We start from the raw sequence: 14,841 nt of genomic DNA on the forward strand, positions 1-14,841 counted from the left end.
CTACTGGTGAGACTCACTGGACGACCCAAGTGGCCCTGTTACCAAGGTAACATTCTTTATTTAACCAGGTAAAGTTGACTGAGAACACATTCTCATTTACACCAACAACCTGGGGAATAGTTACAGGGGAGAGGAGATGAATGAGCCAATTGTAACCTGGGGATGATTAGGTGACTGTATGAAGGCCAGATTTGGGAATTTAGCCAGGACACTGGGGTTAACACCCTTACTCTTACAATAAGGGCAACGCGATCTTTAGTGACCACAGAGTCAGGACACCTGTTTAACGTCTTATCCGAAAGACAGCACCCTACACAGGGCAATGTCCCAAATCACTGCCCTGGGGGATTGGGAAATTTGTTTTAGACCAGAGGACAGAAATAGTGCCTCCTGTTGGCCATCCAACACCACTTCCAGCAGCATCTGGTCTCCCATCCAGGACTAACCCTGCTTAGCTTCAGAGGCCAGCCAGCAGTGGGATGCAGGGTGGTATGCCGCTGGCTCAATGCAGCAGCCGAAACATTTTGGTTAGAAGACTCAGATCACAGAATATTCAATCGAACAATATAGCACATTACTTACTTACTAGTAATACATTTCATGTTTTAGAAATATTGCTAAACGTGCTCATTTATTTTTTGGATTAATTATGGCGGAAACATATTTTGTCTGGTAGATTATAGTGTCTGGTAGATACATTTTAATCTACCTGCCAGTGCCTGGTATACAAAAAAAAGTTAGTTTTAGGCCCTGATTCCACTTCACAATACGTTGACAAATTACAATGATTGAACCAGGGTGTGCCGAGCGGGTGGCTACTGACATATTTGATTTCTGTTCTTAAATCCGTTTTAGAGAGGCTGTTGATGTTTTTGCCATAACCTCTCAAGATAGATGCTTATTAAAACATGATATATTTTTTGAAGTGTTATGAGATACAGGTCAGAGGGACTGACATCTCTGAAACAAAAACAGTCTAAACTGCCTTTGTCTCCATAACTCTAAAATAAAGACTGTGGTCCTTGAGGGATGTTTATCCTCGCTTTTTAAATCAAATATTTAATTATACCTGGGTCTCTAATCTCAATAGATGCCCCTACAAAGCAGTATATTACCAGTGAAACATTAAAAAGAGACCGTAGCCCCACGAGTGCAGGGGCTGTCAACCATTACTTGACTAAACTTTCTAAAGGACACACACACACACACACACACACACACACACACACACACACACACACACACACACACACACACACACACACACACACACACACACACACACACACACACACACACACACACACACACACACACACACACACATATATATATATATATACTGCCACCTACTGGTGAAAATACATACTGGGTCTGGGACACAAAAAACATGTAGATTAAACCTAACATTTATCTTTTAATCATCAGATACAGATCAACGAAAGTACAATTGACAAAACAAGCAACATATGTGGGAATATAAACAGCCGATCTGACAAGGCAAACGTACCCATCAGAGGGTGTACGGATGGAAAAACAAGAAAATTAATCAGTTTACAACCTTTCCCAAACTGCCCATGACAACAACCTTGCTCCTGACAGTGTATATAGCTATATTTAGTTATTTCAATGTACGTTTTCCACAAGCCAGCCATGGAAATGGGTGACATCTATTGTGTAGGCCTAGAAGTGCCACCATGGATTTCACTCTTTAAGACTTGTAGGGAAAACACTGTCCCCAGATCAGGTTTAAAACAAAATGGAATACATACACACATGCTTCTTAATTTCCCCATTGTTATCCCCTAGCAACCCATCTCCTAGCAACCCATCTCCTTGTCCAGTTAGAGCAGTGTTCTCCAAGCCTGGTTCTGGAGAGCTACAGCGTGTGCAAACGCTTAGTCCAGTGCCAGGCACTAACACACTTGACTCAGCAGGCTTTTGCTCCAACCCTGCACTACTAACACACCTCTTGATTCAGTATCAAATTAGCAAAAGCCTGCAGACCCTGTAACTCTCCAGGACCAGGGTACTCTGAAGACCCCCAAGTTAAACACTGGCCTCCCCTGGGGGTCCGTCGCTCTACCAGGCACCTCCAGTTAGACGGTGGCCTCTACGTCCTGGGGGTCATCTCCCTCTAGCAGGCTGTAGGAGGCATGGCTCTGGAAGGGTCTCTGGAGGGGGTGGGACAGTAGCTTGGCCATGCAGTTGTGGAGCTCGATGGCCGGCCCACACAGAGATACCTCGAAGTGGTAACAGGTGCCTTTAGAGTCCAGGTTACAGAACGATGTGTAGATGTCCTACAGAGAGATAAGAAATTACAGTTTAAGTGAAACGATATCTCCTCTAAGTCGAACAGTTTTTCAGGTTTCAGTGATAGAACAGGAAGTGAATTCGAAAATTATTCAGACCCCTTGACTGTTTCCATTTTGTTACGTTACAGCCTTATTCTAAAATCGATGAAATGTTTGCGAAGTTATATATATATATATATATATTTTTTTTAAAAATTAGAAATACCTTATTTACATAAGTACTCAGACCCTTTGCTATGAGACTCGAAATTGAGCTCAGGTGATTGTGTTGAGGCACAATCTGGGGGAAGGGTACCAACACATTTCTGCAGCATTGAAGGCCCCCCAAAACCCAGTGTCCCCCGTCATTCTTAAATGGATGAAGTTTGGAACCACCAAGACTCTTTGAGCTGGCCACCCGGCCAAATTGAGCAATCAGGGGAGAAGGCCCTTGGTCAGGGAGGTGACTAAGAACCCAATGGTCACTCTGACAGAGCTCCAGAGTTCCTCTGTGGAGATGGGAGAACCTTCCAGAAGGACAACCATTTCTGCAGCACTCCACCAATCAGGCCTTTATGGTAGAGTGGCCAGACGGAAGCCACTCCTCAGTAAAAGGCACGACAGCCCACCTGGAGTTTGCCAAAAGGCACCTAAAGGACTCTCAGACCATGAGGAACATGATTCTCTGGTCTGATGAAACCAAGATTGAACTTTTTGGTCTGAATGCCAAGTGTCACATCTGGAGGAAACCTGGCACCATCCCTGCGGTGAAGCATGGTAGTGGCAGCATCATGCTCTGGGGAGGTTTTTCAGAGGCAGGGACTGGGAGACTAGTCGGGATTGAAGGAAAAATAAAAGGATGAAAGTACAGAGAGATCCTTGATGAAAACCTGCTCCAGAGCGCTCATGACCCTAAGCAGCACACAGCCAAGACAAAGCAAGAATGGCTTCAGGACAATTCTCTGAATTTCCATGAGTGGCCCAGACAGTGCCCGGACTAGAACTGGATCGAACATGTCTGAAGAGACCTGGAAATAGCTGTCCAGCAATGTTATTTATTTATACATTTGCAAAAATGTTTTTAAAAAAACTGTTTTTGCTTTGTCATTATGGGGTATTGTGTGTAGATTGATGGGGAAAAAAACAATTTAAATCAATTTCAGAAAACTGCTGTAATGTAAAAGTCAAGGGGTCTGAATACTTTCCGAATGCACTGTATATACAAAAATATGTGGACACCCCTTCAAATTTGTGGATTTGGCTATTTCAGCCACACCCATTGTTGACAGGTGTATAAAATCGAGCACACAGCCATGCAATCTCCATAGACAATCATTGGCAGTAGAATGGCCTTACTGAGAAGCTCAGTGACTTCCAACATGGCACCGTCATAGGATGCCACCTTTCCAACTAGTCAGTTCGTCAAATTTCTGTCCTGCTTGAACTGGAGCAGGTTGAGAGCTTCAAGTTCCTTGGTGTCCACATCGCCAACAAACTAACATGGTCCAAGCACACAAAGACAGTCGTGAAGAGGGCACGACAAAACCTATCCCCCCTCAGGAGACTGAAAAGATTTGGCATGGGTCCTCAGATCCTCAAAAGGTTCTACAACTGCACCAGAGAGCATCCTGACTGATTGCATCACTGCCTGGTATGGCAACTGCTTGGCCTCCGACCGCAAGGGCACTACAGAGGGTAGTGCGTACGGCCCAGTACATCACTGCGGAAAAGCTTCCTGCCATCCAAGACCTCTATACCAGGCGGTGTCAGAGGAAGGCCCTAAAAATTGTTTAAGACCCCAGCCACCCTAGTCAGACTGTTCACTCTGCTACCGCACAGCAAGCAGTACCGGAGCGCCAAGTCTAGGTACAAGAGGCTTCTAAACCCTCAAGCCATAAGACTCCTGAACATCTAATCAAATAGCTACCCAAACAATTTGCACCCCCCCTTTTTACACCACTGCTATTCTCTGTTGTTATCATCTATGCATAGTCACTTTAAATAACTCTACCTACATGTACATATACCTCAATTACCTTTTTATTTATTTGAAACTGCATTGTTGGTTAGGAGCACGTAATTAAGCATTTTACTGTAAGGTCTACCTACAGCTGTTGTGTTCAGCATTTCACTGTAAGGTCTACCTACACCTGCTGTATTCAGCATTTCCCTGTAAGGTCTACTACAGCTGTTGTATTCAGCATTTCACTGTAAGGTCTACTACACCTGTTGTATTCAGCATTTCCCTGTAAGGTCTACCTACAGCTGTTGTATTCAGCATTTCACTGTAAGGTCTACTACACCTGTTGTATTCAGCATTTCACTGTAAGGTCTACTACACCTGTGTATTCAGCATTTCCCTGTAAGGTCTACCTACACCTGTTGTATTCAGCATTTTACTATAAGGTCTACCTACACCTGTTGTATTCAGCATTTTACTGTAAGGTCTACCTACACCTGTTGTATTCAGCATTTTACTGTAAGGTCTACCTACACCTGTTGTATTCAGCATTTTACTGTAAGGTCTACCTACAACTGTTGCGTTCGGCGCATGCGACTAATAACATTTGGTTTGATGAATCACGCTTCAACATCTGGCAGTTCAACAGACGAATCTGGGTTTGGTGGATGCCAGGAGAAACCTACCTGCCCCAATGCATAGCACTGCCAACGGTAAAGTTTGGTGGAGGATGAATCATGTCTGGGGCTGTTTTACATGGTTCGGATTAGGCCCTTTTGGTCCAGTGAAGAGAAATCTTAACGCTACATCATACAATGACATTCTAGATGATTCTGTGCCTCCAACATTGTGGCAACAGTTTGGGGAAGGCCCTTTCCTGTTTCAGCATGACAATGCCCCCGTGCACAAAGCGAGATCCATACATAAAAGGTTTGTTGAGATCTATGTGGAAGAACTTGACTGGCCTGCACAGAGCACTGACCTCAACCCCATCAAACACCTTTGGGATGAATTGGAACGCCAACTGCGAGCCAGACCTAATCGCTCAACATCAGTGCCCAACCTCACTAATGCTCTTGTGGATGAATCGAAGCAAGTCCCCGCAGCAATGTTCCAACATCTAGTGGAAAGCCTTCCCAGAAGAGTAGAGGCTGTTACAGCAGCAAATTGGGACCAACTCCATAATAATGCCCATGATTTTGGAATAAGATGTTCGACGAGCAGGTGTCCATTTACCCTTGGTCATGTAGTGTACATGAGCTGTAAGGTGCCACTAAAAGATGGAATTGTGTTTTTTCAGCAGGCTTCACAATCTCACATATTCATCCAAGCTCTGAAATGTTACTGTCTGTGCCGTTGTTCTCCTTGAATCCCTCCCTCTCCTCGACCACTCACCCTCCAGCTGGCCTCATCCCCCTGCTCCTCAGCCCCGTTGTGAAGGTAAACCACATCAAAGAAGAAGTAGGGAGACAACAGCATGCTCTGCAGGATGAGACAAGGATAGTTAGTGTATCTGTTCAACTAATACCACAAACACTGAAAGAGCTATAGGTCTCACCACAGATATAAGACATGTGATACACAGCTGTACAAAATAGTATTCAGTGTAGTCAGAGCAGTAGACGTCTGATAAGGTGATGGACACAGTGGTGGTATAGTAGTAGTTAGCAGTAGACGTCTGATAAGGTGATGGACACAGTGGTGTTATAGTAGTAGAGTTAGCAGTAGACAGTAGTAGGTTGATAGTGTTGGTATAGTAGTGGTAGTATAGTAGTAGAGTTAACAGTAATAGGTTGATAGTGGTGGTATAGTGGTAGAGTTAACAGTAGACAGTAGTAGGTTGATAGTGGTGGTATAGTAGTAGAGTTAACAGTAGACAGTAGTAGAGTTAACAGTAGACAGTAGTAGGTTGATAGTGATGGTATAGTAGTAGAGTTAACAGTAGACAGTAGTAGAGTTAGCAGTAGACAGTAGTAGGTTGATAGTGTTGGTATAGTAGTGGTAGTATAGTAGTAGAGTTAACAGTAATAGGTTGATAGTGGTGGTATAGTGGTAGAGTTAACAGTAGACAGTAGTAGGTTGATAGTGGTGGTATAGTAGTAGAGTTAACAGTAGACAGTAGTAGAGTTAACAGTAGACAGTAGTAGGTTGATAGTGGTGGTATAGTAGTAGAGTTAACAGTAGACAGTAGTAGAGTTAACAGTAGACAGTAGCAGGTTGATAGTGTTGGTATAGTAGTAGAGTTAACAGTAGAAGGTTGATAGTGGTGGTATAGTAGTAGAGTTAACAGTAGACAGTAGTAGGTTGATAGTGGTGGTATAGTAGTAGAGTTAACAGTAGACAGTAGTAGGTTGATAGTGGTGGTATAGTAGTAGAGTTAACAGTAGACAGTAGTAGGTTGATAGTGGTGGTATAGTAGTAGAGTTAGCAGTAGTAGGTTGATAGTGTTGGTATAGTAGTAGAGTTAACAGTAGAAGGTTGATAGTGTTGGTATAGTAGTAGAGTTAACAGTAGACAGTAGCAGGTTGATAGTGGTGGTATAGTAGTAGAGTTAACAGTAGTAGGTTGATAGTGGTGGTATAGTAGTAGAGTTAACAGTAGTAGGTTGATAGTAGAGGTCGACCGATTATGATTTTTCAACACCAATACCGATTATTGGAGGACCAAAAAAGCCGATACCGATTAATCGGCCGATTACAAAAATTTTATTTGTACTAATGACAATTACAACAATACTGAATTAACACTTATTTTAACTTAATATAATACATAAATAAAATCAATTTATCCTCAAGTAAATAATGAAACATGTTCAATTTGGTTTAAATAATGCAAAAACAAAGTGTTGGAGAAGAAAGTAATGTGTGCCATGTAAGAAAGCTAACGTTTCAGTTCCTTGCTCAGAACATGAGAACATATGAAAGCTGGTGGTTCCTTTTAACATGAGTCTTCAATATTCCCAGGTAAGAAGTTTTAGGTTGTAGTTATTATAGGAATTATAGGATTATTTCCCTCTATACCATTTGTATTTCATTAACCTTTGACTATTGGATGTTCTTATAGGCAATTTAGTATTGCCAGTGTAACAGTATAGCTTCCTTCCCTCTCCTCGCTCCTACCTGCACTCGAACCAGCAACACAACGACAACAGCCACCACATCGAAGCAGCATTACCCATGCAGAGCAAGGGAAACAACCACCCCAAGGCTCAGAGAGAGTGACGTTTGAAACGCTATTAGCGCGCGCTAACTAGCCAGCCATTTCACTTCGGTCACACAAGCCTCATCTCGGGAGTTGATAGGTTTGAAGTCATAAACAGTGCAATGCTTGACGCACAACGAAGAGCAGCTGCCAAAACGCACGAACGTGCTGTTTGAATGAATGTTTACTTACACGCCTGCTTCTGCCTACCACCGCTTAGTCAGATACTTAAGATACTTGTATGCTCAGTCAGATTATATGCAACACAGGACACGCTAGATAATATCTAGTAATATCATCAACCATGTGTAGTTAACTAGTGATTATGATTGACGTTTTTTTATAAGATAAGTTTAATGCTAGCTAGCAACTTACCTTGGCTTACTGCATTCGCGTAACAGGCGAGTGCAACGAGAGAGAGGCAGGTCGAGAGAGAGGCAGGTCGTTATTGCGTTGACCTAGTTAACTGTAAGGATGCAAGATTGGATCCCCCGAGCTGACAAGGTGAATATCTGTCTTTCTGCCCCTGAACGAGGCAGTTAACCCACCGTTCCTAGGCCTTCATTGGAAATAAGAATGTGTTCTTAACTGACTTGCCTAGTTAAATAAAGATTAAATAAAGGTGTAAAAAAAATATATATTAAAGAAAAACAAAAAAAAAATTTAAAAAAATAAAATTCGGCAAATCGACGCACAAAAATACCGATTTCCGATTGTTATGAAAACTTGAAATCGGCCCTAATTAATCGGCCATTCCGATTAATCGGTCGACCTCTAGTTGATAGTGTTGGTATAGTAGTAGAGTTAACAGTAGAAGGTTGATAGTGGTGGTATAGTAGTGGAGTTCACAGTAGACAGTAGTAGAGTTAACAGTAGTAGGTTGATAGTGTTGGTATAGTAGTAGAGTTAACAGTAGACAGTAGTAGAGTTAACAGTAGACAGTAGTAGGTTGATAGTGGTGGTATAGTAGTAGAGTTAACAGTAGACAGTAGTAGGTTGATAGTGTTGGTATAGTAGTAGAGTTAACAGTAGACAGTAGTAGAGTTAGCAGTAGACAGTAGACAGTAGTAGGTTGATAGTGGTGGTATAGTAGTAGAGTTAACAGTAGACAGTAGTAAGTTGATAGTGGTGGTATAATAGTAGAGTTAGCAGTAGACAGTAGTAGGTTGATAGTGGTGGTATAGTAGTAGAGTTAACAGTAGACAGTAGTAGGTTGATAGTGTTGGTATAGTAGTAGAGTTAGCAGTAGACAGTAGTAGGTTGTTACAGTGGTGGTCCAGTATTGTCCCTTACATTGACAGCGTCTGAGGGGCTGAACTGCAGCTGTCCAGCGTGTCTACTGTAGATGAGGAGAGTCCTGACTACAAACGGAGGGGGGATGGTCTGGATGTTGTCCATGAGAGGAAGATCTATCTTCTGACGGCTACAAGGACAGCAGAGGATACAGGACAGCAGTTACGACCACAGCAGAGGATACAGCACAACAGTTACGACCACAGCAGAGGGTACAGGACAGCAGTTACAACCACATCAGACGATACAGGACAGCAGTTACGGCCACAGCAGAGGATACAGGACAGCAGTTACGACCACAGCAGAGGGTACAAAACAGCAGTTACAACCACAGCAGAGGATACAGCACAACAGTTACGACCACAGCAGAGGGTACAGGACAAATCAAAATCAAATCAAATTTTATTTGTCACATACACATGGTTAGCAGATGTTAATGCGAGTGTAGCGAAATGCTTGTGCTTCTAGTTCCGACAATGCAGTAATAACCAACAAGTAATCTAACTAACAATTCCAAAACTACTGTCTTATACACAGTGTAAGGGGATAAAGAATATGTACATAAGGATATATGAATGAGTGATGGTACAGAGCAGCATAGGCAAGATACAGTAGCTGATATCGAGTACAGTATATACATATGAGATGAGTATGTAAACAAAGTGGCATAGTTAAAGTGGCTAGTGATACATGTATTACATAAGGATGCAGTCAATGATATAGAGTACAGTATATACGTATGCATATGAGATGAATAATGTAGGGTAAGTAACATTATATAAGGTAGCATTGTTTATATATTTACATCATTTCCCATCAATTCCCATTATTAAAGTGGCTGGAGTTGAGTCAGTGTCATTGTCAGTGTGTTGGCAGCAGCCACTCAATGTTAGTGGTGGCTGTTTAACAGTCTGATGGCCTTGAGATAGAAGCTGTTTTTCAGTCTCTCGGTCCCAGCTTTGATGCACCTGTACTGACCTCGCCTTCTGGATGATAGCGGGGTGAACAGGCAGTGGCTCGGGTGGTTGATGTCCTTGATGATCTTTATGTCCTTCCTGTAACATCGGGTGGTGTAGGTGTCCTGGAGGGCAGGTAGTTTGCCCCGGTGATGCGTTGTGCAGACCTCACTACCCTCTGGAGAGCCTTACGGTTGAGGGCGGAGCAGTTGCCGTACCAGGCGGTGATACAGCCCGCCAGGATGCTCTCGATTGTGCATCTGTAGAAGTTTGTGAGTGCTTTTGGTGACAAGCCAAATTTCTTCAGCCTCCTGAGGTTGAAGAGGCGCTGCTGCGCCTTCTTCACGATGCTGTCTGTGTGAGTGGACCAATTCAGTTTGTCTGTGATGTGTATGCCGAGGAACTTAAAACTTGCTACCCTCTCCACTACTGTTCCATCGATGTGGATAGGGGGTGTTCCCTCTGCTGTTTCCTGAGGTCCACAATCATCTCCTTAGTTTTGTTGACGTTGAGTGTGAGGTTATTTTCCTGACACCACACTCCGAGGGCCCTCACCTCCTCCCTGTAGGCCGTCTCGTCGTTGTTGGTAATCAAGCCTACCACTGTTGTGTCGTCCGCAAACTTGATGATTGAGTTGGAGGCGTGCGTGGCCACGCAGTCATGGGTGAACAGGGAGTACAGGAGAGGGCTCAGAACGAACCCTTGTGGGGCCCCAGTGTTGAGGATCAGCGGGGAGGAGATGTTGTTGCCTACCTTCACCACCTGGGGGCGGCCCGTCAGGAAGTCCAGTACCCAGTTGCACAGGGCGGGGTCGAGACCCAGGGTCTCGAGCTTGATGACGAGCTTGGAGGGTACTATGGTGTTGAATGCCGAGCTGTAGTCGATGAACAGCATTCTCACATAGGTATTCCTCTTGTCCAGATGGGTTAGGGCAGTGTGCAGTGTGGTTGAGATTGCATCGTCTGTGGACCTATTTGGGCGGTAAGCAAATTGGAGTGGGTCTAGGGTGTCAGGTAGGGTGGAGGTGATATGGTCCTTGACTAGTCTCTCAAAGCACTTCATGATGACGGATGTGAGTGCTACGGGGCGGTAGTCGTTTAGCTCAGTTACCTTAGCTTTCTTGGGAACAGGAACAATGGTGGCCCTCTTGAAGCATGTGGGAACAGCAGACTGGTATAGGGATTGATTGAATATGTCCGTAAACACACCGGCCAGCTGGTCTGCGCATGCTCTGAGGGCGCGGCTGGGGATGCCGTCTGGGCTTGCTGCCTTGCGAGGGTTAACACGTTTAAATGTCTTACTCACCTCGGCTGCAGTGAAGGAGAGACCGCATGTTTTCATTGCAGGCCGTGTCAGTGGCACTGTATTGTCCTCAAAGCGGGCAAAAAAGTTATTTAGTCTGCCTGGGAGCAAGACATCCTGGTCCGTGACTGGGCTGGATTTCTTCCTGTAGTCCGTGATTGACTGTAGACCCTGCCACATGCCTCTTGTGTCTGAGCCGTTGAATTGAGATTCCACTTTGTCTCTGTACTGACGCTTAGCTTGTTTGATAGCCTTGCGGAGGGAATAGCTGCACTGTTTGTATTCGGTCATGTTACCAGACACCTTGCCCTGATTAAAAGCAGTGGTTTGCGCTTTCAGTTCCACACGAATGCTGCCATCAATCCACGGTTTCTGGTTAGGGAATGTTTTAATCGTTGCTATGGGAACGACATCTTCAACGCACGTTCTAATGAACTCCCACACCGAATCAGCGTATTCGTCAATATTGTTATCTGACGCAATACGAAACATCTCCCAGTCCACGTGATGGAAGCAGTCTTGGAGTGTGGAGTCAGCTTGGTCGGACCAGCGTTGGACAGACCTCAGCGTGGGAGCTTCTTGTTTTAGTTTCTGTCTGTAGGCAGGGATCAACAAAATGGAGTCGTGGTCAGCTTTTCCGAAAGGGGGCGGGGCAGGGCCTTATATGCGTCGCGGAAGTTAGAGTAACAATGATCCAGGGTCTTTCCACCCCTGGTTGCGCAATCGATATGCTGATAAAATTTAGGGAGCCTTGTTTTCAGATTAGCCTTGTTAAAATCCCCAGCTACAATGAATGCAGCCTCCGGATAAATCGTTTCCAGTTTGCAGAGAGTTAAATAAAGTTCGTTCAGAGCCATCGATGTGTCTGCTTGGGGGGGGATATATACGGCTGTGATTATAATCGAAGAGAATTCTCTTGGTAGATAATGCGGTCTACATTTGATTGTGAGGAATTCTAAATCAGGTGAACAGAAGGATTTGAGTTCCTGTATGTTTCTTTCATCACACCATGTCACGTTAGTCATAAGGCATATGCCCCCGGACAGCAGTTACAACCACGGCAGAGGATACAGCACAACAGTTACGACCACAGCAGAGGGTACAGGACAACAGTTACAACCACAGCAGACGATACAGGACAACCGTTAACGACCACAGCAGAAGGGAAAAGTAGAGAAGTGATTAAAGGAGGAAGTGATGTAACTTACATAACACTAAGAAGATCCTCTAGATCTGGTGAAGAATATTAAGGAGACAACAACTTCCAGGATGTTTAGCCCCAACAGTAATACAATACCACACTAGACTAGACTACAGGCTGAATGGCTTGTTGTTGTTGTGACAAAGGAAGGATACTGAAGGTTTCACACACGTTGGTGTCCAGGTCATAGAGACAGCTGCACAGCTCCCTGGGGTCAGAGGTGAAACCTGACAGCTAAGAGAGAGAGAGCAACACACACATGCATACGGAAATGATGGAATAGAATTAGACTCAAATTGCAAATACAGTACCATGTGATAACTGAGCATAATAATAACGGTTTGGTTGTGGCCTTCAGGAAAAATACATTTACTTAAAGTGACTGGGCCAACAACACTCACCCACAAGGCATCATCATTAACAACCACCAGGGCAAACTCATGGCGCTTGTCAATCTTGTGTTTTGTTCTCACAAACATCTCAATCATCTTCTGGGAAATATTGAGAGCGTTGGTCTTGGATCTGAAGGGAGAGGGGAAAGGATGCAGAACTTTGGACATAGTCAGAGAGTGGCCACTTCACGTGTCGTCAAGCAGATAAAAGATATGGGACGGCAGGTAGCCTAGTGGTCAAAGTGTTGGACTAGTAACCGACAAGTTGCTTGATTGAATCCCTGAGCTGACAAGGTACAAATCTGTCGTTCTGCCCCTGAACAAGGTAGTTAACCCACTGTTCCTAGGCCGTCATTGTAAATAAGAATTTGTTCTTAGCTGACTTGCCTAGTTAAATAAAGGTTAAATAAAAAATATGCCAACAAGACCAGAAGTAGAACTCACCCATTGAAGGACTCCAGTTTTTGTGATGACATCTCTTCAGAGAGATCCAAACAGATGATCTGTCATAATAAAACATATAGGATTACAATCTTAGAACAACACGGTCTGAGCCAATCCCTTTGCACGTCCTTACATCTAGCCTAAATCCCAGGAGTGAACTTCATCAGCCCAATATCTCTCGCAATGACATCCCTTTGATATCATTCCGTTTCTAGTCATCAACAATACAGGATCACGTACCACTTTCTCTGGACAGTTGACGCGGGGTGCTCGTAGCTGGAACTCTGCTGTGGGAGGGATGGGGGGCGTCAGAGGGGGAGGAGCCTGGGTGGGTTTGGGCCTGTCCTTGGCCACTGGCGTGGGGGTGGGCAGGCCTACTATGGCATTGACTGTAGCTGCCACTATAGGGGCTACAGTCTGGGCTGTGGTGGCAGAGACTGTGGTGGTGGTGGAGCTAAGAGGACTGTCGCTGGTCGAGGCCTCCCCCTCTCCCTCCACTCGGCTTCCCACTGCGGGCTGCGGGGTGCTGGGGTTGCTGTTGCCTAGGCTACCAGTGCTGCTGCGCCTGTCCTCTGCGCCCTCCGGGTTTGAGCGTGTTCTGGGCCGCAGCTCCACTGATCGCTCCTCTCCGTCTGCTGGGCCGGGCTGTGGGGTCTCCATGGATACTGGTTGCTGCAGGGATATATATTTCAGTTATTCATTTATTTTAAAGGTTATTTGATGGAAACAGATGAGCTTAAAATATGGACACAATGAATGACACGTGTGAAGCAGCTGTGTGGATTAGTGCTCTCCGGGATCCTTGAGACGTCCCTAAAGCCTAACCCCTACTCTAATCGTTTTAAATGTTGTTTTAAACCTCAATGGGGTGACTTCCCAAGGAACCTGTTTAGACATCAATCCGTGTGATACATTGGCTAGCCTGCTACTGGATTTGGTGCTGGGGGAGAGGCTGTCATTGTAAATAAGAATTTGTTCTTAACTGACTTGCCTAGTTAAATAAAGGTTATAAATAAAGGTTATAAATAAATAATATATATATATATATATATATATTTGGCCTGTATCCCTAGTGCGAGTTTCGGGAACCAGGGCGCATCCTCTAGTCTAGACGTCCACAACCCTTTCTCAGAAATCCTCTCGGCTGTCAGGGGGCCAAATTAATCCCTCCAGAAAATAAAATAAAAAGATACCAGGAGCAGGCAGTCAGTGAGGCAGCAGCCAGCCTCTCGACAGCAACAGTTAATCACATAGTTCACTTTTCACAAATAGTTCACTTTTCACTTCTCCGGACAGGGCAAAATGTGAGCCTAATATCAAAAACAGCGCGAGATTCTGCATATTGAACACAGGGGATGAAGATGAATCCATAGCTAGCAAACCAGCTAGCTAAATACTGGAACTAGCAATGTAGCAATGTAAATGAACACAAACAAGACACCGGCTCAGGCAGCTGGCTGGCTAGCTAACATTAGCAATCTCAGCATCGAAACTAAAGCATAGATATGCGTAAACATAGTTAGATTTAAAACGCCAACTTACATTTTTTTCCAGGAAATACCTCGGTTATACGTCTATAAAACGAAGAAAACGAATGAAATATAGTTCATATTTCGCTAACTATTTGTTGTGTACGGCCATCTTCCTGACCGGAAGAATGTCAATCAGGAATTCCGGCAGCGGGGAATTGAGGTTATTGTAGTCCAAATATGAAATGTCCTGTAAAATCATATAATACTGTATGTAATCAGATACATTGTTGCTAATATTATGTCAATGGGTCCACTTATTTTCAGCA

General features: G+C 44.2%; 1 protein-coding gene across 1 annotated transcript; it reads right to left on the reverse strand.

Annotated features, from left to right (window-relative positions):
- Positions 1 to 1,397: 1,397 nt before the first annotated feature.
- babam1 (BRISC and BRCA1 A complex member 1) lies at positions 1,398 to 14,708 on the reverse strand. Its single transcript, XM_042322495.1, has 9 exons — positions 14,586 to 14,708; positions 13,284 to 13,715; positions 13,044 to 13,102; positions 12,609 to 12,729; positions 12,363 to 12,441; positions 12,215 to 12,239; positions 8,749 to 8,878; positions 5,650 to 5,736; positions 1,398 to 2,300 (listed from the first exon to the last, which is right to left on the reverse strand). Exons 2-9 carry the CDS (start codon positions 13,701 to 13,703, stop codon positions 2,100 to 2,102), a joined length of 1,122 nt encoding a protein of 373 aa, XP_042178429.1. The 5' UTR covers positions 13,704 to 13,715; positions 14,586 to 14,708; the 3' UTR covers positions 1,398 to 2,099.
- Between the last annotated feature and the right edge of the window lie 133 nt (positions 14,709 to 14,841).

This window comes from Oncorhynchus tshawytscha, linkage group LG05 (assembly GCF_018296145.1).
Source record: "Oncorhynchus tshawytscha isolate Ot180627B linkage group LG05, Otsh_v2.0, whole genome shotgun sequence".
NCBI classification, from domain to species: domain Eukaryota; kingdom Metazoa; phylum Chordata; class Actinopteri; order Salmoniformes; family Salmonidae; genus Oncorhynchus; species Oncorhynchus tshawytscha.